This window comes from Nannobrachium achirus (genome assembly GCF_963921795.1).
Source record: "Nannobrachium achirus genome assembly, chromosome: 15".
NCBI lineage: Eukaryota > Metazoa > Chordata > Actinopteri > Myctophiformes > Myctophidae > Nannobrachium > Nannobrachium achirus.
In genome coordinates this window covers 29361482-29384964 of record NC_137822.1, presented here as the reverse complement: position 1 = coordinate 29384964, position 23483 = coordinate 29361482, and the positions used below count along the sequence as shown (strand labels likewise).

At 41.5% G+C, this 23483-nt stretch overlaps 2 protein-coding genes across 2 annotated transcripts; one reads left to right on the top strand and one right to left on the bottom strand.

The window, feature by feature from the left end:
* Positions 1–3299: 3299 nt before the first annotated feature.
* LOC308299742 (phospholipase A2, minor isoenzyme-like) lies at positions 3300–12191 on the top strand (the record flags this gene model as incomplete). The annotated part of the gene is made up of 4 exons (XM_080743532.1): positions 3300–3363; positions 8588–8735; positions 9541–9674; positions 12073–12191. The coding sequence occupies 4 exons, from the start codon at positions 3300–3302 to the stop codon at positions 12189–12191; spliced, it is 465 nt and encodes a 154-aa protein (XP_080599658.1).
* A 7526-nt stretch (positions 12192–19717) lies between these two features.
* LOC308299741 (protein phosphatase 1 regulatory subunit 3C-B-like) lies at positions 19718–20698 on the bottom strand (the record flags this gene model as incomplete). The annotated part of the gene is made up of 1 exon (XM_080743531.1): positions 19718–20698. One exon carries the CDS (start codon positions 20696–20698, stop codon positions 19718–19720), a length of 981 nt encoding a protein of 326 aa, XP_080599657.1.
* Positions 20699–23483: the final 2785 nt, after the last annotated feature.

The following is a 23483-nucleotide window of genomic DNA, read 5'->3' as shown; positions in this document are numbered from 1 at the left end:
TAATTAACTACGTGAACTTGGTGAACTTGCACCCACAGACTGCAGTGCAAGTTGTCTTGAGGTATGTGGGGAGGAAAAAAAACTTTTTTCAAGTGTATATTCTTATTGAAGTGTCAAAGAATATTCCTTGTAGGCTTCAACACAGAATCAGAAATTGACATAACTTGTCAGATACATTGACATCAGATAGTGAATTATCATAACATGTCAATTGTTGAGTCACTCTTGAATCACCATCATCATGGCAGCCTCGAAAACGAGGATCTGTTCTCCCCACTCATTCGTTTGCTCTCTTTTTGAGCTAACTGAACATCCTGAACTCACTGTCTGTATGCCTGCTGGTAACTGTGGAGTGTGAGTGTGAGTATAGCTGTAGAAGAGTCGGGGGCAGTCTGGGCATGGAAGTATTGGAGGTGGACGGGGTAACAAAAGACGTTGGTGTCTTTGTTGACACTTTGCTTCCGCCAGGGACGTGCTGGCCATTGGGAAAAGCGGGACAACTCCCGAACGGCCGGTTCATTACCGGCCGGTCCAGGCCATTCCATTTTGGGGGCTGGGTGGCCAACAAAGTAAACCGTCACTGTCGGGCAGAAACCTCGTATCTCCAAGTTTCAAATGTGTTGCTTTGCTGCTTCATCACACAAGGCTGTCGCACAAAAGTAGTGAAAACAGCAGATCTACAAGCACACAACGCCTCGCACCGCGAGGCGTTGTGTGCTTGTGTGTTGAGTGCGTTGAGTGCTTGTAGATCGGCTGTTTTCACTAGTTTAAATCATTTTAAAAATGATAAATACAAAACAAACGGTTTTGGACATACAAGGTTTCCACCCGACAACGACGAAATATAACTCATGTAATTGGCCCACTGGCTTGTCACTTTGTCACAAATCTTTGAGTAGCAGCAGCGCTCTCGCAATGAGGGCCTCTACAACTCTTTTTCCCGGGCTGAATCAGGGTTTCTGAACATTGCCAATTCACCATTTGTCAGCCTTCTGATTGGTCCCTGAGACTCCCTGACTGGCCAACCAGAAAAAAACATTCACTTTTTGCTATCGGGGGTGGAGTTTGTGCAGTGGAGAATGTTGCTTCAGGCTTTCAAGAACGGTCCGCACTGCGCGACACGGAGATCGGCCGGTACGGTGATAGCGACGGCAAGCGTCAAGCGATCTCGCTCATCATAACGAATAAGCTTCAACAAACTAGTTCATATGGACCTTATCAATGGTCTAAGAGTCACGATTGGGTACATATAATTTAAATGGGCAGAATTACGAAAAGCCAGCCTATTATGTGAGGAGAAACATTCTCTCTGTCCTCTTCCTAGTACCCAAGATGCAATGCGCTTCTCTTTCTATCTCTGATCCAGAGGATTAAACTAATTAAAACATTTATTTTTCGGGGGGAAACTACTGTTTTGCTATGTAATTACTGTACCTTTTTCTTCCCTTTTTATTAATATCACGTAGATGTGGTTTTTTTGGTACTTTATATAGCTGTAATGAGGCTATGAAGAGAAAAAAAATCCCATCCACTACCACTATAAAAGAATCTGCAAAGAGGATTCTGTCCCACTGGGATTAAACTAATTAAAACATTTATTTTCGGGTAAACCCCCTGTTTTGCAATGTAACTACTGTACCTTTGTCTTCCCTTTTTATTAATATCACCTAGATGTTTTTCCTTTGGTACTTTATATAGCTGTAATGAGGCTATGAAAACATAAAAAAATCCCATTCACTGCCACTATAAAAACAATCTGCCCAGGGTCATATGTCCCAGCATAGTAACAGGGCAGAATGGGGCGGGATTTGCAAAGTGGTGGATTGTGCCACGCCAGGGTGAGCGGTCCGCTGCCAGGGCCTCCCAGTTGTCCACAGGAATCCTGGTCTTTTTGAGTAGCTGTTTAAATTGGTCTTTCAGGCGTCTCTTGGGTCCCCCTGGCACAGGGGTTTTCAAAGTGGGTGACGGGGCACCCTGGGGTGCCGCGAGATGATTTGATGATATTTGGAATTTATTTGGACACTTGAAAAAATAATTAGTATCATTTTAAACTTGAAGTACAAAGTTATTTTCAGTCAGTTCTAACCAAAATGGCTATTATCTCAACGTTTTCCTCGCAACATAATCACTAAAATATCGCCACTGTCGGGGAGAAACCTTGTATCTCCAAGTTTCAAATGTGTACGTCTTTTGGTAAAGCCCTGCTTCATCATACAAGACTGTCGCACAAAACTAATGAAAACAGCCGATCTACAAGATCAAAATTTTATAGATGATGAATACAAAACGAACGGTTTTGGACATACAAGGTTTCCACCGGACAACGACGATATGCTATCAATATAAGGTGCTGGGAGTGAAAATTATAATGTAGGGGTGCCTCGGATTAAAAAAAATATTCATGGGGTGCCCTGAGACAAAAAGTTTGGGAACCCCTGCCCTAGCAGCCTAGAGCCATGAGCCAGTTCATATAACAGGGTCTGTTTGAGGAGGGATGAGTCTTCCCTGCGACATAAATGACCAAGGAAGCTCAGACGGTTCTTGCCAATGACCGCTTCCACACTTGGAAGGCCGGCACGGGTTAGAACAACATTGTTAGTGATGTGTTCTTCCCAGCCGATTTCCAGGAATGAATAGAAAATTAAACATATAGAATTTGTTGTGTTGACATGTTGCTGCAGAGAAATGTTTACTTAAACTGTACATAGTTACATTATGTTGTATTCTTCTTAGTACATGCTGATACAGGAGTGAATACAGTTCACTCTTTTCCAGCTGGAAGAATCTTGGTAGGTGGGTACAAGAATACCTGTGCGTTATCTTTTCCCTGAAGCAGCATTGAGAGAGGCACCAAAACCTAGCTCCAACCCACTTAAACTGAAGTGTGGGATTTTCCATGTATTCGTCCATGTGGCGAAGGCATGTCTAGGCATATGTTTATCTACTGTCACGCATGCAGCCCCAGTGTTGTGGCTCGGTCATCCACATCAATGGTACCTTTTCAGGTCGTGACCCCCACAGACCAAAGTGATGCAATATCACCTTTTGACTTTTGTAGTTGCAGTGCTTCCTGAGCCTATAAGCAGAAACAAACAACATTTTCTTCCAACGGTTCACTGGCAGTCTGGCAGGGATGGAAATCGACTAGGATGGGGAAGTCAGACTCGCTAACTGCTAAATCTTCTTGGGGTGCCCTGAGACAAAAAGTTTGGGAACCCCTGCCCTAGCAGCCTAGAGCCATGAGCCAGTTCACATAACAGGGTCTGTTTGAGGAGGGATGAGTCTTCCCTGCGACATAAATGACCAAGGAAGCTCAGACGGTTCTTGCCAATGACCGCTTCCACACTTGGAAGGCCGGCACGGGTTAGAACAACATTGTTAGTGATGTGTTCTTCCCAGCCGATTTCCAGGATTTCCTGCAACTCTTGCCGGTGAAACCTCTCCTGATGTGCAAAACTCTAAATGGAATCAAGTGAGTGAGAACGAGGGTGACTACAGTATGTCCTTTTCAATTCATTAGACCCTGGGAGATGGATTGCTGAGATGGAGCGCAACACCTACCATCAGCTACCAGAACTTTGGTCCTGTGTGTCCTATAGTTACCCAAGCCATGATGCTCATTATACTGGGTTGGCGGTGCCCGGGAGCAAACCCAGAACCTTCAAAGACAAGTGTCTACCATCTGAGCTACCTGTACATCAACAGAATGAATAGAAAATTAAACATATAGAATTTGTTGTGTTGACATGTTACTGCAGAGACATGTTTACTTAAACTGTACATAGTTACATTATGTTGTATTCTTAGTACATGCTGATACAGGAGTGAATACAGTTCACTCTTTTCCAGCTGGAAGAATCTTGGTAGGTGGGTACAAGAATACCTGTGCTTTATCTTTTCCCTGAAGCAGCATTGAGAGAGGCACCAAAACCTAGCTCCAACCCACTTAAACTGAAGTGTGGGATTTTCCATGTATTCGTCCATGTGGCGAAGGCATGTCTAGGCATATGTTTATCTAATGTCACGCATGCAGCCCCAGTGTTGTGGCTCGGTCATCCACATCAATGGTACCTTTTCAGGTCGTGACCCCCACAGACCAAAGTGATGCAATATCACCTTTTGACTTTTGTAGTTGCAGTGCTTCCTGAGCCTATCAGCAGAAACAAACAACATTTTCTTCCAACGGTTCACTGGCAGTCTGGCAGGGACGGAAATCGACTAGGATGGGGAAGTCAGGCTCGCCAACTCTGCTAAATCTTCTTTTAAATCACTTCTTTAAATGTATATATTTTTTTTACATCGAAAGACCATTTCATAAATTGAAATGTTTGATTCATAGATCGATTGTTCTTCATTTCAATATTGCCCACTCAGCACCTATTGCTAAGCTGTTCACCCTGGAAGGGGCTCCCTTCCTGTGAGTGTGTGTGTGTGTGTGTGTGTGTGTGTGTGTGTGTGTGTGTGTGTGTGTGTGTGGTACTGCAGCCCATGCTACAGACATAATACAAACACAGTTACACACGCAGTCACGTCACACATTGGAGAAATTAAATAAATGAAAAGAAAGTGAATTCATTGGGTTGCATTTGTAGTCCTAAACCGGCCATATTGAGGACCAACACAGGTGTTCAATTTGTCTGATTGGCATAGAACCAATGTTCTACGTTAATAAAAACACCTGTGTTGGTCCGCAAAATGGCTGGTGTAGGACTACAAATGCAACCCATGAATAGTGTGTGCCAACAGTGACGGGTCAAACACAGGTGTTTCAATTGTTTGATTGGCATAGAACTAATGCTCTACTCCAATCAGAACACCTGTGTAAGGCTGTGTTGACCCAAGAAATGGCCGCTCTAGAACTACATATTAGCACACCCTATAGGTAATTGAGAAAGGATGCAAAGTACATTCTTTTGTACGCGGATGTCTGTAAAACAATAATTACCTTCAGATACTGGCTGATTGTATGATTGATTTGTTTGTGTGGGGCTAAATTTTCAACCAAGCTCTTGTTTTGGTCATAGTTGGGAGATGACCAATTAAATCCAGCGATACCATTATTTCCATACCTATGTACTGTAGAAGCAGCAGGCTTACTGAGGGTACTCGTCCTGTTCACCCGAGTCAACGTCTTCCTCTCTGCCAATGTCAGTGTGTTCAGTGGGAATGAACACAGTATGGCAAATGAGCATAATGTTCGCTCAGATGGAGTGAAACAGCAGACCACAGTGTTCCTATGTGTCTAGACAGAACATTACATACAGGAGGTGCAACATGTGCTGAAGAGTTACCTGGGATCAGACCGTGGGATTTTGTGTCTGGTTTTACACATGCTCTTCTTTGCCCCACACCCTGTGTGGCCCTCGTGTTAGGTTTAGCCTGGAACCAGAAAAAATCAGCCTAGTCTGGCCATGCGAGGCTGTTACATGTTGCACTGGAACAATAGTTGTACAGGGACGTGCTGGCCATTGGGAAAAGGGGGACAACTCCCGAACGGCCGGTTCATTCCCGGCCGGTCCAGGCTGGCCATCAGGAAAAAAGTAAAAATAAAATGTCGGCCTTCGTTCCATTTTTGGGGCTGGGCGGCCAACAAAGTAAATCATCACTGTTGGGCAGAAAGAAACCTTGTATCTCCAAGTTTCAAATTTGTAATTTTTTTCTCAAAGCAAAGCCCTGCTTCACCATACAAGACCGTCAAACAAAAGTAGTGAAAACAGCAGATCTACAAGCACACAACGCCTCGCACCGCGAGGCGTTGTGTGCTTGTAGATCGGCTGTTTTCACTAGTTTAAATCATTTTTAAAATGATAAATACAAAACAAACGGTTTTGGACATACAAGGTTTCCACCCGACAACGACGAAATATAACTCATGTAATTGGCCAACTGGCTTGTCACTTGTCATGATCTGAAATGGCAAATCTTTGAGTAGCAGTAGAGAGATCTCTCTCTATAGCGCGCAATGAGGGCCTCTCCAACTCTTTTTCCCGGGCTGAATCAGGGGCCCAGCACGTCCCTGGTTGTACTGACTCTGACCCCTAAGTACTTTCCCAGGGAGGGTTGCTTGTGGCATCTTGCTGTGTCACCCTTTCTTCAGGGAGGGTTGCTTGTGGCATCTTGCTGTGTCACCCTTTCTTGGGGACTGAGTTACTAGGGCCCAATGTGGAGGGGCCTTCATTATTTTATACTTTAGCTATTGAAAAAATAGCAGATATACAAGATATACATGGTTGTAGATCTGCTATTTTTGAAAATGTGTGCAAATCTTTGAATATATGTATTTTTTAAGCAAACATTTGTAACTCAAATTTGGGGGGTCCTCAAATCTGGGGGGTCCCTGGAACTAAATATTTTGAGATGGGGGTCCGTGGCCAAATACATATAATTTTGGGGGTCCTTCACATGAAAAAGTTTGAGCACCACTGACATAGAAACATAGATTAAAAAAAGAAAAAAAACTTGGGATTTGAAATATTCAAAGACTTTCCAGATGTTTCAAAAATAGCAGATCTACAAGCTTGCAGCGCGGCACTCGGTTCAGCGCTGTGAGCTTGTATATGTGCTATTTTCCAACAGTTAAAGTACCCAGGGCCCAGAATTTGGTGCGACACCCCTGCCCAGGAGTTTACTCTAGTGGGCGGGTACTGATGACCAAGGCGTCACACACCTCACCTGGTATAAAGAGCTCCCCTTCCCAGGCCTAGATGAGCTCCATCTCCCGACTGACCCTCTACATACTCACAACATGAAGACTCTCCAGGCCCTGTTCCTTGTGGCTTTAGGCCTCTGCATTGGTGAGTAGCATCTAAATCAAACCTTTGTTTGTCCAGAACTGTCACTTTTGAGAAAATGAATGAATGAAAAGAATAACCTGTTTGTTCCTATAGCTCCATTATAGTTATTATTTAGTCATGAACTCTGGTTCGACTTCACCCATTTTCAACATATCGTCACTGTCGAGCAGAAACCTTGTATCTCCAAGTTTCAATTTTTTTTGTTGTAAAATAAGCCATGCGTCATCATACAAGACTGTCGCACAAGACTAGTGAAAATAGCCGATCTACAAGCACACAACGCCTCGCGGTGCGAGGCGTTGTGTGCTTTTAGATTGTCTATTTTCACTATTTTAAATCGTTTTTAAAATGATAAATACAAAACAAACGGTTTTGGACACAACAACGACGATATGTTCATATAATTGGAGCTCAATAATGCTCATGATAAAATGGTACCATTCTGTCAACTTGGTCTGTGTCTCATAGGAGGGCTGTGGACACAGAAACAGAAACCTGCCTACCAGTGACATCATTGTAGGCAATCATTTTGTTTTCAAACAAGATTCAAAATTTAGCATTTTGTTTTTTTATTATCACAAGAACAACGGCTTCCATTAGAGCATGCTAACTTTCCGGGAATAGAAAGCCTGCAGTTTCTATTAGCTTGGATTCCCCATTGATGATGTCACTGATAGGCGGGGTTCTGAACTGTCCACAGGTTTTTGTCTACTCTGAGACAGAGTAGACAAAAACCTACTACGTACCATATTATAAAGAGCATTGGTGAGGACCAGTTATATGAAGTTGAAAATGGGGGAAGTGGTCCTTCAAGCACTTTCAACCTATTTTGGGGGGGGGGGGGGGGGGGGGGGGGGGGGAATAAGTTTGAGCTGGGGCCTGACATTACATGTAGTAGCTGGGATTGAGATGGGACCTGTAGAGACTCGGTTTGAGCTGGATCTTGGAATGGCTGGGTTTGAGATGGGTGATGTGTATTTTTTTACCATTTTGTGACCACCTCATTTATACTAATTTAATTACTACTAATGATACTGTGTGAAGTACCTCTCTCGTATTGTCAGAGAATTTACGAAAGTAACCTAGAATTGACATGTATAATAGTAACCGGGGCACGTTTTCACATGTGACAACTTGCCCCGAAAGCTCTGAGACAACTTGCCCCAGAGACTGAGTGATGTTTGCTATTGCTAGCTACAGTACTGTATACCACATGTTATGTTTAGCACAGGACTATAGTTTAGGTGTCAAAATATACCTTTTCCCTCCTGTATTCTGTGCAACAATAATCTAAATGAACTATGCACGTACGTACACACACACACACACACACACACACACACACACACACACACACACACACACACACACACACACACACACACACACATACATACTGTACAGCCTAGCTACTGTACATACATACATGCATAAATTACATATCATTATCATCGTTATGTAAATATATCATACATATAATAGTGCAGGTTTTCTTTTCTTTTTCTTTTCTTTTTTTTTACTTTTACGGTTCAGAAATGTTAAAATTGGTCCTGAATCAAAAAAGTGAGCTGCTTTTAGATTGTTTTGGATAAGGCCCTCTGGTTTGGGAGATATCACCACCAGGGTTACAACTTACCTGCGTGACATCTAGCCCTGGTGTCCCCTAGCAAATAGTTTTTCATCCATTGAATATGTGTGTTTGTGTAGATGCTGTTATGTGTGAGTATACTGTGTGCGTGCATGCGTGTGTGTCCACATCTGCATATCTGTTGATGTGTATTTGTATGTTCCAGCCCAGGCAATGCCCCCTAAGGCCCTGAACCAGTTTAGAAACATGATCCTGTGTGTGATGCCGGATAGCTGGCCCATCATGGACTATGCTGACTATGGCTGCTACTGTGGCAAGGGAGGGTCTGGCACCCCTGTGGATGATCTGGACAGGTCAGAGGAATGTTTCTGTGAGGAGACAAAGCAGTGAATACAGTCACTGCAGAAAGATGTCTGTCTGGGTTTCAAACTTTCAAAGCTGTATGAAGCATTGTTGTAAATAGGCTAGTTAGTCAATGGTAGACAACAAGTATCTTGTCTTAACCCAGTACTAGAGTTTCTTCTTCTTCTTCTTCTTCTTCTTCTTCTTCTTCTTCTTCTTCTTCTTCTATTAGTATCCCCATTACAGTAGGTGATGCATAATATCAGCTAATCTTCCTGGGGTCAACACACAACATAAAAACATGGAATTAAACAGGGCAATTACACTCCTGGTCAAATATTACTCAACTACTAATTGCTCAGTCAAATTTGTATTTGAGTTAAAGTACAGGAGTACCTTCTTAAAAGGTACAAATTACAAAGTACATTTTATTTTTAATATCAATGCATGATGTCAGTGGTTTTCCCAAAATATTTTAAATAGATTATTTATGAGGCTTACTGATGAATCTTACACTCTGCTTTCTGTCTGCTTTCACTACTGAAGAAGATGAGCACATATTAGTTCAAACAAATTACATATACAGAAGTATTTTTCCACATGCATTACTTTTTCCATCTTTTTTGCTTCATGCATCTATCCAATTTTGTACTGTGGTCTCTGTAGCGGCAACCCTCCACAATAGACAACCATTATGCCTCCTGTGATACGCACGGCATCGCCAGCTGTTTCTCTTCGTCTGACAATTTATCATCCTTGTCCACTGAACTGATTCTGATTCAGACACCGATTGCACGTCCCTTTTTTGACATTTAGATGCTGTGAGGTGCACGACCGTTGCTACGGCGACGCTATGCAGCACCCTGACTGCTGGGGGCTGACTGACAACCCTTACACCGAGTTCTACGCCTGGAACTGTGACGAGGACAAGAGGGAGGTGACCTGTACAAGTAAGTACACTCCAACTGTTCCCCACTTAGAGGGACGTCCCTCGTTGAGTGGGTAGAGAGCGGCTATCTATTAATCAGAAGTTCACCGGTTTAGAACACCCCTGCCAGACCAGTCTGAGATGAGCAGTACCTGAGCAAGGCACTTAAAGGAGTAGTTCACCCCTAAAATTATATATATTTTTGAAGCGGTGGAAACCGCTTCCAATGAATGGCTTTGTGTGTATCACGCCCATATACAGTATGGTCATTTCAGTCCAGAATGAACAGGCATTTTCAAAAATAGAATTTCCGTTACCTTATGTCCATATATGGTCACTCCAGGCCAGAATGAACAGGTTTTCCTGTCCTGTACGTGCAAAATATCAGTCCAGAATGAATAGGTGTCGTAATGTGTGTCCCATGTCCATATATGGTCATTTCAGTTCAGAATGAATAGGCTTTATATGTCCTGTACATCCAGAATATGTGTGCGGTGTCCCTCCCGGTCAGATGAATGGATACTTTGAGGATTGGTCAAGCTTCACATGATAATTTGGCCTTCAACCTATTATACCAACTGTCATACCGGCTCTCCAAATACATTCAGAATAGAGGTTTTATCTGTCCACCGCTTCACTTCGAACCGAGGTTTGATTTTTTTCTATTGATTACTCATGCCATAGAGACTTGAGTTCAATAATATTTTTTTGTATTTGTCGCATTCCTAAGACAAAAATGTGATTATAGTAAATGTACCCCCATTGATACCGGATGGGGACCCAAATGCATGGCCCTGGATGGGGACCCAAATGCATGGCACTAGATGGGGAAACCATCAGGGTAAATTTACTATAATACATTTTTGGCTTAGGAATGTGACAAAAACCAAAACGAAAAATATTATTGAACTCAAGTCTACATGGTGTGAGTAATCAATAGAAAAAAAAAGTCATTTTGGGGGTGAATTACTCCTTTAACATCTAACCAGTGGTGGGAAAAAAATAATACATTTTGGTACTTTTTTGTAATATGTAAAAGTATCAATACTGCAATGTAGAAATACTTCAAAGTCCAGAATTAAAAATGTACTTTAGTAAAAGTACAAAGGTGTTGGTATCAACATGTACTTGAAGAGTACCAAAAGTAAAAGTAGTCATTGTGCAGAATGTCACATTTCACATGTTCAAAATGTATACAAAAATCGGTTGTGCTTACTTACTTCAAAAGAAATACAAACAGCATAATAATAATAAGAAAAAATGCTATTTCAATTATCAAAACAAGCCTTAAATTGTTTTGAATTAATACAATAAAACACATTGCAAATGACACGTTGACTAACAATGTTAAAATAGTTTATAGTGTACTTGGGAAACTTACATGCAGTACATGCACTGTATACAACATAACTTGTAAAATAAAGTGTTGTCATTGACACTGGCTAGATGGTATCCTGGGTAACATGCTGTTTCGGAAAACCATGGCCTCTGTCCATGCCTCGCCAAGCATATCGCTGTACAGTTTGTTTACCATTCCTTATCTCTGATAAAGTGCCTTCCCGAAAGTGGAGGGTAAACCAACCTCTGTTTAAAGCTTGGACCCAGCTCATACTGTGAAATACAGTTTACCTGGTTGTTTCAGCTAGTGTTTGGATCAGTGTTGATTTCGTCAACTATGACGAAAAATGTTCGTCGACTACCTTTTTTCACTGACCAAAACTAAATAGAAACGAAATAAAAACTAAGCTATGATGACTAAAACTATGACTAAATATATTGACAATTTTGTTTCACGGTAGGGACTAGTGGAGAAGAGATCCAGTAGAACTAAAAGACAAGTAATTTCATGTTTGGTTGGGTGTTGCACACCCGAGTCCAACACAAGCTCACAACATGTTGCAGTGCAACCAAGTGTGTAGAATCAGCCATTACGACACCATCAAGGCCCGCCAAAAATGTTTTGTCGACAAAATCAACTGTACATTTAGTCGACTAAAATATTATGATATTTAGTCGACTAAAACTAGACTAAAACTGAAACATTTCAGATGACTAAAATATGACTGTGACTAAAACTAAATAAAAAATGTGCTGCCAAAATGAACACTGGTTTGGATAAAAAAAAAACTATTATCATTGTTGTTGTTGGTGTTATTACTTTTACTATTACTATTGTTATTATTGCTGTTACTGGTATTACTTTTATGTATTTATTTTTGTAAGGATAGTCCAGTCCACTTGGTATTATTTTCTTTATGAGTAGAGACAACAGCATCTGCGAGAGAGAGAGAGAGAGAGAGAGAGAGAGAGAGAAACAAATCTCAGAGCTATATTTTGACAACTGAGAGTGTCAGTGCTGATGCAGTTCACAGGCTGATCTCGCATAGTTATCACTGAGGATTCTGCTTCTCCATCCTCAGACAAAAACACCCCGTGTGAGATGTTCATCTGCGAGTGCGACAGGAAGGCTGCAGAGTGCTTCAGCAGGACTCAATGGAATCCTGAGCATGAACACCTGCCCAGCGACCAATGTCAATGAAGACAGCGGAGGACAGTTCGGGGTTTTGTTTCCAATTGAAATATCCACTATTTGTGTGACCAGGGGCTCACTTGAGGCATCACGGAATGGCAATTGTCACCCCCTAGTGTTCAAATTTAACCTTATATTAAATTATTATACATGCATATTGTCCCCAACTCTAAATTGTTTGTGCAAATGAGTAGCTGATTTCATCACAATGGATGCCCGTCACTCTACATGTGACAGACACATGTTGATTTAGATAAGCCTTTTTTTGTTGCAACCATTCATTAATTAACCACTTTCAAAGTGGCATCCCTGTTTTTGGGAATGTCATAGGCGAACATTTTCAAACATTTTCTATTTTCACCCCCAAACAAATAATGAAAATGGTTGATCTACTCAAGCTCTCAATGCGCCGCTTGACGACGCGCTGAGAGCTTGTAGATCCACTATTTTTGCTATTTTAGAAATGGTGCTATGGTAACTTATTTTCTGCCACCCCCTATGTCCCCCCCTTTGGGAAATTACGCCTCTGTGTGTGACACCACCTCTTGGTGTCACACACACCACATCTCTGTCATGTAAATAAAATTAATTTTGAAAAAAAGAAAAGAAAAAAGAAATGTATTTATTTACTCACAAATGAGTAATGACCCTTTCGTACAAAACATGTAAAATACATTTTGCTGTGTGAGATTGGACTCATCCTACTGGTTGAATAATTTCAAGTGGGAGTTAGTTTTTGTGAAGGGGAGCTTTTTTAGGCAAAATTGTATTCTTCCTTACCAATAGAGGGCGTATTTTACTACACATTGTAAAATCCTTTCTTATAATGCTTTTCCCTCATGTTTGCTATGAATGTGAGTTACCTGAACTTTGTGAGCTTGTAGATCGTCTATTTTCAAACAGCCTAGGAATAAAATAAGGCTAAAGTGTAAATTAATGTATGTTTTATAATATAATCATGTATATCTGCAATGTAACTAGTTACTAAAGTTTTCAAATAATTGAAAAAAATATTGTAAAAGTACAATATTTGGAGCTGAGATGTAGTGGAGTAGAAGTAAAAGTATTGGAAATTGGAAGTACTCAAGTAAAGTATAAATACCTCAAAATTGTACTTAAGTAAATCTACTTTTTTACTGATTTCTGATATTGAACTGACTTGACATGAATACACATTGGAGCAATCTGTTCTTTAAAAAAGGGGAAAAATGCTAGGCAATAGGCATCATAATAATTACAGCATGATTCATAGACCTCAGCAGAAGAGGTAGACCGTGATGCTGGTGTTTACTTGAAAAAGCAACAAAGGAGTTCTGTTCCCACAGCAACAGATTCTGCCTACCATTGTGTTCTTCATTGCTGTGAGCAGAAAATACCTTTCAGAGGGCCCTCGGCAGCACCATTGGGGGACATAGACTCTACAATAACATACAGGGCTTGTACAGGGCTGGTACAAAATTCAAAGAGTCTTTTTTTTTTATCTTAGTTAAATCTGAATTTGAGAAAGTTTGACTCTTGCTCAAGTATTGGCATGATTTTACATCATGCCCGTGACCTTACATCATTTAGTCTAGGTTTGTGTACAAAAGAATTGTTATGTCTCACTGACTAGTGTTCCAGTGAGTGTTCTTATGCATAATGATCCTCAGTTTGATTGTGCGGCGCTTGACTGTTTTGCCTGCCCTGTTGTTGTGATGTGCGGGAATTATCTGGGCTTGATTGCGACCGTAGGTCGCATTTACTACCAAAACCTCCACCGGCTGTCCGTCCGTGAGTGAGTGAGTGAGTGAGTGAGTCACACGTCACACTTTTGCCCTGCTCATATCTCCACAACCGTTGCCCCCATCCATGCCAAATTTTGCACACACACTCCTTACCTGCCAAACTACAACCTCCAAGGACCCCCGGAGCTCCAGGGACCCCCAAGTGTAAAAAAATGAACAAATGTGCAAAAATGACCAAATGACCACCCCAACGGGCCTGCTCACGGGGAATTCCCGGGGACCACCCACTCCTGGTGCTCCAGAATGGATGCAAAAGTGGTGACGCCCCCAGTGGAGGACCCCCTCCACTGCAGCTCACATAAAATGCCGTAACTCGGGCTAGGAGCGTCCGGGAGAGCCGGGGCCGGTACCTATTCGTCCGCCAAGGCAACGCGGAGACCCCACCCCTCATTTCTCACATGGCCCTCTTCTAGCGCCACCATGAGGCCGATTCTTGCAAAACACATTTTTGGACACTGCTCCTACAATTTTTGCCCTAAAATCACGAAAATTGGTACACAGTATGTCTACACTCATTTCATCAACTTGGATCTGTCCCATATTGCGCCACCTTCAGGCCGATTTTTAAAACACATTTTTCTCCACTGCTCCTACAATTTTTGCCCTAAAATCACGCAAATCGCTACACAGTATGTCTACACTCATCCCATCAACATGAATCTGTCCCATAGAGCGCCACCTTCAGGCCGATTTTTAAAAACACATTTTTGGACACTGCTCCTACAGATTTTGCCCGAAAATCACTACACAGTATGTCTACACTCATGTCATCAACATGGATCAGGAAGATTATGGAAAAACACATTTTTGCCCTATTTGTGGAGATAAGCGACCGTAGGGAGTCTTACTGGTTGATAATGTACATGGTCACACTGCACTTCTGTTTTTGTTATTGCTGCTGCTACACGCTTTAAAAAGTCAAGTAAAGTTTGTTAGTCTGCAATGGTCTGATCCTTTACCGACATAATACAAATCCCCTCCCAAGATTGTCACTGGAGCTGAAAGATAATTCATAACACATACTGTAGGCCTACTGAAGTAAACACTTAGAAATGCTATTACAATAAATGTACCTTTTTGCATTTGGGTCCCAATCCGGAATCAATGGGGGTAAATCTATTATAATAAAATGATTGTCTTAGGAATGCGACAAAAACTATTTCATTGAACTCAAGTGAGTAATCAATAGAAAAAATGTCATTTTGGGGGTGAACTACCGTACTCTAATTGTGATTGAGGAAAACACATAACTCCCAACTGTTCAACAGGTGCTGTTGGTTCAATTGTTGCTTACTGCTAAAGAGTGCTAATCATTCTCGGCCAACAACTAAAAGGGACACATTTATTATTTACCATCATTTAATGGGGACACGTGACATTCTATAATCATCTTTAAATTGTCAAAATCTGATGTCCCAGATTTTGTTAACATGTTTTTTTGTTTTTGTTGATTTGAAGGCAAAAACATTTCAACTAAGAAAGCCAAAAGGCTCTCCACTGCAAGGAAGAACAAAAATAATCTGGATCCACATGACTTACTGCATTATGATTATATTATAACCGCCATCTCACAAAGTCAGCCTGACTTTTAACAGAGCAGAGTTGACTTGTGTAAATTATGCGTACTCCACTGCCTGATATTAAAGCAGTAACATGTACTGTAGTCTGCTGTAGGTTTCATTTGACTTTTTACATTTGCATGTCAGTACTGTATGTGGCTGTGTTGTTGAGCAGCGGTTCTCAATGTGGGGTCTGGGGGCCCTCAGTGGTCCCAAAGGGTCCCCCAGCCAAGTGATTGATAGTTAATCTTCACCATTACTTGTACAAGTAAATACAACTAACATATCAGTAAGAAGCGACCTCGCCCTAAAGGGAGTGACTGACTGATGCACATGAGCTGCAGATTTCATAGTAAATTCAACCTACGGTCACAACAAGAATGTCTATTTTGATTATGGTTTCACACTGTTATTACTAATACTGGTAATTGTGAGCTATAAGCTCACATGTAGCTTGTAGATCGCTATTTTCAAAATATCTGATGCAAAGTAGTAGAAAACGTAGCCTAGTTGCTTCGTTTGGGCTTGTTTTCGTGGACATGGCCACTTGTTTCTCTGCCAGACTTTGCATCTGGCAAGACTGGATCCTGAGCAAAACAGTACAGTACTGAATGTTCCTAAGTACATCTAGGCCTACAGGCTATACAGATGCATTTACACATGACGTTTGAAAGCAACATTGTGGGCAGATTGTGGGCAAACCAGTGATTCTTATAGGGAACAGCATGCATGCATCAAATATAACTTGTACGACAGGTTGGCACTGCCAAGCCATATGATTGGTTTGCTGAGTGTTCCAACTCTGCTGATAATGACCATAAGGCAGAGTCGGTGTTGTCTTGCAGATTTGAAGCAACCTGTGAATCAGGCAAGCTGATGAAACAGGTGGCAAATTATGTAAATGGAATATGCATAGCTTGTGCATAACTTTCTTTGTGTTTTGTTGTATTAGTTTATAGGTTACCAAAAGCCACTGCCAGGGTTAGGAAGCAGTCACGCTAGAATAAATGCACTTATGTTGCCGAAATATGTGTTGGAAGAATGTTCCCACCATAATATTGTTGTGTTGTTGGAACACACTGGCTTGGGATATATGTTACTGTGAGAAACTTGAGTTCATAAAAGTGTCCACAGCAGCAGGATATAATAATTATTAGAGGGGACACCCATGCCGCTTCCAGGAAATGGTCACAAAGAACACAATAGATCGCAAAGAAAGCGGCCTTTATATCACATGATACGTGAAACCTTTGATACCCCGCATGATAACTACATGTGAGCGGCGTAAATATTTACCATGTTGTGCTGACTTCATTCAGCGAGGCGGAACCAGCTCACAAAAGCTATGATCTTATGGGAGAGAGGGACTGTTGCCCAAGAGACAAGCAGTGGTGTAAAGTAACTAAGTACATTTATTTAAGTAATGTAATTAAGTACAATTTTGAGTTATTTGTACTTTACTTGAGTATTTCCAATTTCCAGCACTTTTACTTCTACTCCACTACAGTCTCAATATTATAAAACACACATAAACCACTTTAGCCCTGTTTTATACCTTGGCTATTTGAAAATAGCCGATCTACAAGCTCACAACGCGTCGCGGTGCGACGCGTTGTGAGCTTGTAGATCTGCTATTTTCAAACATTTAGTACTTTTACTTTTGGTACATTTTGATGCCAATACTTTCATACTTTTACTCAAGTACATTTTGAATTCTGGACATTTACTTGTAACGGAGTACATCTACAGTGCAGTATTGATACTTTAACTTAGGTACAACATGTGAGTACTTTTTCCACCTCTGGAGACAAGGCTAGGGAGTGCATGTGAGGAGACAACAAGACAGACTGGTGGCGGCGAGATGGGGAGGAGCAGGAATCAGAGAACAGAGAGAATCGGGGAATCGAGAGTTTCTCACCGTGGGGCTTTTACAATGCCGATAATGACTCCACCCTTGCATGTAAACACAGGCCCAGAGCCCAACGGATTCCCTAGACTCTGAAGCGGGGCCTTACAGCTGCCATGGTTACCAGCTATGTGCCGCTCAGCACCTGCTGTCCATGAGTCACGTTGCCTGGAGTTAAATTCAACTTTACACAACAGAGGAAAAACAGGTAGAGGACTGTGTTCCTCTGGCTCCTCTCTAGAGACACCCACCTGCCTGTGACTGTGTGTGTCGGGACCGCCTAGATATTCTCATTTCACTTACTTTCTGTCTGGTATGCATGACGTACACAGTAATGGAAATCTGAGCCTCCGGGAATTGTTGGAGATAAGAGTGTTAAAAAAAAGGGAAGGCAAGGGAATAAGATTTCTGCATTCCTGACCCACATCCTAAGGCAGGCACGTGCACACATAGACATCAAAGGGGGCTCAAGCCCCTGCCCTTTTACCCATCTGTAGAAAGTGCCCTCTCCAGACCATGAATGCAGTTTTCACTATGGTGAAAGAAATGCAAATGCCCTCTTCCCATGCCATACCCGAAGGCAGCATTCAAGAGAATTGCTCTGTCCAGACTCTCCTGAACTTGAATGCAGCATCTTATGTTGAAAGAATTGCCTTTTCTGTGTAGAAATTATTCGTATGAGTGGTATAACGCACCGAAATATTTCCACTAAACTCTAACATTCTTTGCACGTCCCTGTCCTAAGGTGTCGTCTTGCCTGTTTTGAATTCTGAGAATATTTGAACTAGTTTTCCAGATTCTTTCAGCATGGGTGAGGATGTTTTGTTTGTTGTTCTAAGCTGCAAACTACTCAAACGCAAAATAATATGGATTTATGATTGTAACCTTTCCACTATGTCTTCATCTGGGGCTATAATGTATACTGGCCACTATAGATAATTCAGTAAGGGCGCCGAGGGCTGGCCGCACTTTGGCACTCGCCCTCCCTCAGATAATTTGTGACCTTTAGTTTAAAATATGCTAACCTAATACAGTATATTTATTTAATACGAAAACTGTGCAACGTGCCGGATAATTGGAATATGATTTCTGAAGGAGCAGGTTTCTGAATGATTTCATCATTGATTAGACGGTTCACACAAAAAGAAAAAATGGCCAGAAAGTTTTATTATAAATATAGTCCATCCATCTTCTACCACTAGTGCAACAGTTATTTCACATTTCTTATTGTACTAGTTGACCACTGAATGTTGCTACTGTGTATTAAGTGTCACACAATGATGAGCACTAAATATTTCAATATCAAAATTCCATTCATCTCAAGTTATTCATTTGTATAAAATAGACATCACATGACCATTACACAGTGAAATGACAGAAGTTCACAGTGGAACGCTATTAACCCCTTTGACCCTATATATTTTACTAACCAGGGCTCTGTACTTGGCTCCCTCCTTTCCCCCCTCTACTGAAATGACGGAATGTTAACCCCCGAACATCAAGTGCTTAAACAGTGAAACATTGAACCATGAGAACTTTGAAGGGCCTCTGTCAATCCATGGACCTGGTGAAATGTCCTATAATGTGTACCAGGGGTCACAAATGTGTCTGTGGCAAGACTTAGCCATGTCTGTGGCAAAGTTTAGATTTTCCGTTTTATACATGTTCTTATTTTGATCATAAGACCCAATTATTAAATCCCAAGTCTGCAGGTTTCTTTCTGGCGCTCAGGTTTTCTTCTTGACACTTACAGTATTTACTATGACACTATGGCACATTATGAGTTCACTATTAGTACTATTGTGGTTCTCAAACGTTTTATTGGCAAGTAGACCTGTAACTTAGGGGTCCATTTGGTTCCATATGTACGTTCTCAGGGTTAAGGCCCATTCCCACTGGGCCAGATAACGGATAAAAATATCTCTTTCTCCAGATATTTTTCCATTCAAAGTGGATGGTAGATACAGATAAAAAAAATATTTGCCACAGATAAAAGTATCTGTGGCAAATATCTGTGGTAGATATATATTTTTTATCTGTATCTACCATCCACTTTGAATGGAAAAATATCTGGAGAAAGAGATTTCTTTTCTGTTATCTGGCCCAGTGGGAATGGGCCTTTACAGACCTGTTATGGTCATTCAGGGCTATCTCTTTAGGTGTTTCTGGCAATATTATTGAAAATGTATTTTTGACAAAGAATTTCCACCACAAGTCAACATGGTGATGATGACCCCTGACGTGCATGCTTGCTGGAGACCAGCGCAGGCTGTTTCAGTGGTCAGCCTAGCGAGAAGAAGAGTAGGACTCTAGCTGGCCCCAGCTCTGCCTGACAAACCTCCCCGAGTACATATCAGCACAGGTCTTCATATTGACAGACGGATATGAGGGCGGTCGCTGGAGCGCAGGCCGCGCAAGATTCCGTCGCAAGGTTACCAGTCCCGAGGCTGGGCTCACATTGGCCCCCGCCGGCTCCACACACACCCTGTAGTTCTGCCCTCGGTTGTCATCCCAGCGCAGCGCGGCACCGGCGCCGGGCCTGAAGGACACGCAGAACTCGAGTCGCTCGCTCGGGTCCAGGTTCTGGGGCAAGGCCACGCTGAAGGCAAAGACGTCCATGTCCGAACCCCCGTAGCGCTGCTGCACGAAGGTGCAGGGAAAGTCCTGGTGAGTTCGCCAGGAATCAAAAGTGACTCGCACGTGCACAGACTTCTCTGAGCTGACGTTACAGGCACGCACGGTGCCACTCATAGCGTGCTCTGTCACGTGGCAGCTCTCCAGCTGCACCAGTGTCTCTTTCAGGCGAACGATGAAGTTTTTTAGGTCTAGCGTCGGCTGTGGGAAACCCAGTCTCACCTTGTAGCGCTGGGCTTTGAATGAGGGCTGCTGGTGGACCTGGAGTTTGGCTGGAGAGGCGTTCGTCACCAACAGAACCGGAGGGGACAAGGGCTCGGAGAAGAAGAAATGCACATCGGTGAGGGCCAGGCCCTTGGCGTCCGCAAACACCACCCGCTTTTTGCTCAGGCTGCTGCCGTCTCTGCGGAAACAACTCCGAGGCGGCGACGAGGGCTCAGGGGAAGAGGAAGGTGATGAGGATATCACTGAGGAAGAGGAGCTGTGCTGCCGAGACGGATGGTTGCTCCTTGTTGTTGGACAGTCTATGGGCTGACTAAGAGCTTCCATTGGTTTCACCAGAGGCATGCCTAGGAGTTGACGCAAGGGCTGGTTCTGGCTCAGGCACAGATGCATGGCCAGGTCAACAGGCATCATAGACTGCTGTGGGTGGCTGCTGAAGACCTGAAGCACTCTGAAATGGAAGAGACAAGGTCTACGATTAAAATTAGGCTCATAGTCAAAGGGAAAGCAAAGTGGTAGAAATGGTTTAGGTCTGCAATTGATTATTTATTTATTTTCTTAGACATTATTCTAACGATTACTTTGTTCCGTTAATCAAATAATCGTGAATCATTTTTCATAAATCGATTAGTCTGATCAACGAATCAAAGTAAAAAAACAATCCATTATCATAAATCGATTAGTCTGATTAAGCATTTGCCCTATTTAATACTGTGTCATACAATGGTGTCACACAAAAATAAAATAAACATGCTGATCTACAAAATCACAATGGGTCACATTGCAATGCACTGTGAGCTTGTAGATCAGCTATTTTAATTAAAGATGTATTTAAATATTTATATATTTTTAATAATCTCTACATGTATCTCTACTGTACATGTTAAATGGTGTGTTAATGGTGATCACATGATCACACTGCAGCGCAGGAATTATTGAGCACGTTTATTTGCACATTAACCTACTTTGCACAATGCATCTTCTGCTGGTGGAAGTCCTTGGCCCTCTGGCAACGGACAGCTCAGAAAAACAAGGGTAACCTGAAGACAGAAAATGTATTTAGAGAACGTGAGCTCCACACATGTGTGCAGAAAGAGAGCGACTCAAATAGGTCACAAGCTGACACACTACTGTAGTTAGATGGAAACCATTTCACAGAAAAGCAGCACCCTAACGATAACCCTTTTACAACATTTTTGAAAGTCAAGTTTGATACACGTTTGATCAGATATCGTCACTGTTGGGCAGAAACCTTGTATCTCCAGGTTCCAAATATGTTTTATTTTTTATTTTCTTCGTTAAGTAAAGCCCTAATTCATCATACATGACTGTCGCACGAAACTAGTGAAAATAGCAGATCTACAAGCACACAACGCCTCGCACTGCAAGGCGTTATATATATTTTTTTAATATATATATATATATATATATATATATATATATATATATTATTTTTTTAAAGATAAAATACAAAACGAACTGTTTTGGACATACAAGTTTTCCACCTGACAACAGTAATATACTGTATGTGACATTGATGATGATAAAACAAGAAACATATATTAATGATTTCACATACCAAATGTAACGCTCCTCTCTATCCATCAGCAAATCAACATCTTCGAGGGGTCATTTTTCGTCCTTTGCATCTCACAAAAAACAAGTTGACGGCTATGGTCCCACTGATCTGTCTGAGCTCTCACCTGAGACTATATAAGAATGCGGGGGAAAGGGGCGGCACCTTTACTGCCACAGCCTTTTGTGTGGTTAGCGCTTAACCAATGGGATCATGCAGTAGTGCAAAGTAACTAAGTACATTTACTTTACTGTACTTAATAACAATTTTGAGGTAATTTTACTTTACTGGAGTATTTCAAAAATGTTCAGTTCTTTTACTTCTTCTACTCGGCTACATCTCTGAGGCAACATAGGCTATTGTACTTTTACTCCACCAAATTATTTGAAAACTAGTTACTAGTTATTTGAAAACTATAGTTACTAGTTACTTTGTGGATTTTGATTATTATTACAAAACATACATTACCCACTTCAGCCCTATACATTTCGGCCATTTGAAAATAGCATATTGTGAGCTTGTAGATCTGCTATTTAAAGGATTTTCATACAAGTTGTGAAATGGGACATACTGCATAATGAGTACTTTCTACTTTTGTACTTCAAGTACATTTTGATACCAATACTTTTGTACTTTTACTCAAGTAAATTTGTTCCAGACTTCTACAGAGTAGGCTATTTCTCCATTGCAGAACTTTTACTTCTTAAAAAAATATATATAGTATTTTTTCCACCACTGGGATTATGCTTCCGTGTTTATGTTAGATAGATAAATAGATCAGTCGTCCAGTGGCAGCACAGCAGTTAAGGATACAAGTTACAGTATGCAAAATAAAAAGGTACTGTTGTGTACAGCGGAAAAAAATAACACAAATCAACAATACAGAGCAGTCAAAAACATAGGTAATAAAAACCTAAGAAATGTTTAACCCTTAGATGCATAAGTGGGGTCAAAAATGACCACAGGGGTTGTTATTCTTCAATATCTTTAAAATTAAAAGTGTTAATATTTTCATATTCCAGGTATTCCTCATGAAACATGTTTGTGACATGAGGCCATATGCATTTTTATTCATTCTTTCATACATTTTAAGAAAATGCAGTTTTTGTATCACTAAAAAAAATATGACCCAATCAAAATCAATGCGTTTTTGCAATAAACTACTTTGCTCTCACACATAACTCAGACATACTTTTGCCTAGCAACGATTTCAACTTTAAAACGTTCACACGACTTTGACCTTTTTTCCGCCAATAGGGACGAGCTGTAATTGTTGAAGCCCCGCCCCTTCTTTCTACTAAACGCGTGCAGCAGCTGTCACACTTTGCTGTCACACTTTGCTCTCACACGTAACTCTGGCATACTTTTGTGTAGCAACGTGATTTCAACTTTAAAACACTCACACGACTTGGCACTTTTTCCGGCCAATAGGGACGAGCTGTAATTGTTGAAGCTCCGCCCCCCTGTCTTCCTATTGGCTGGGCTTTAAACAGCCATAACTCCAGTTCGCATCTCAGTGAAGCCTGAGCGTGATGTCAGAGCAGCAAACCCATTCTGTAAGAGTGGTTCCTTAAAAAGTGCCAAGTCGTGTGAACATTTTATAGTTGAGATCACGTTGCT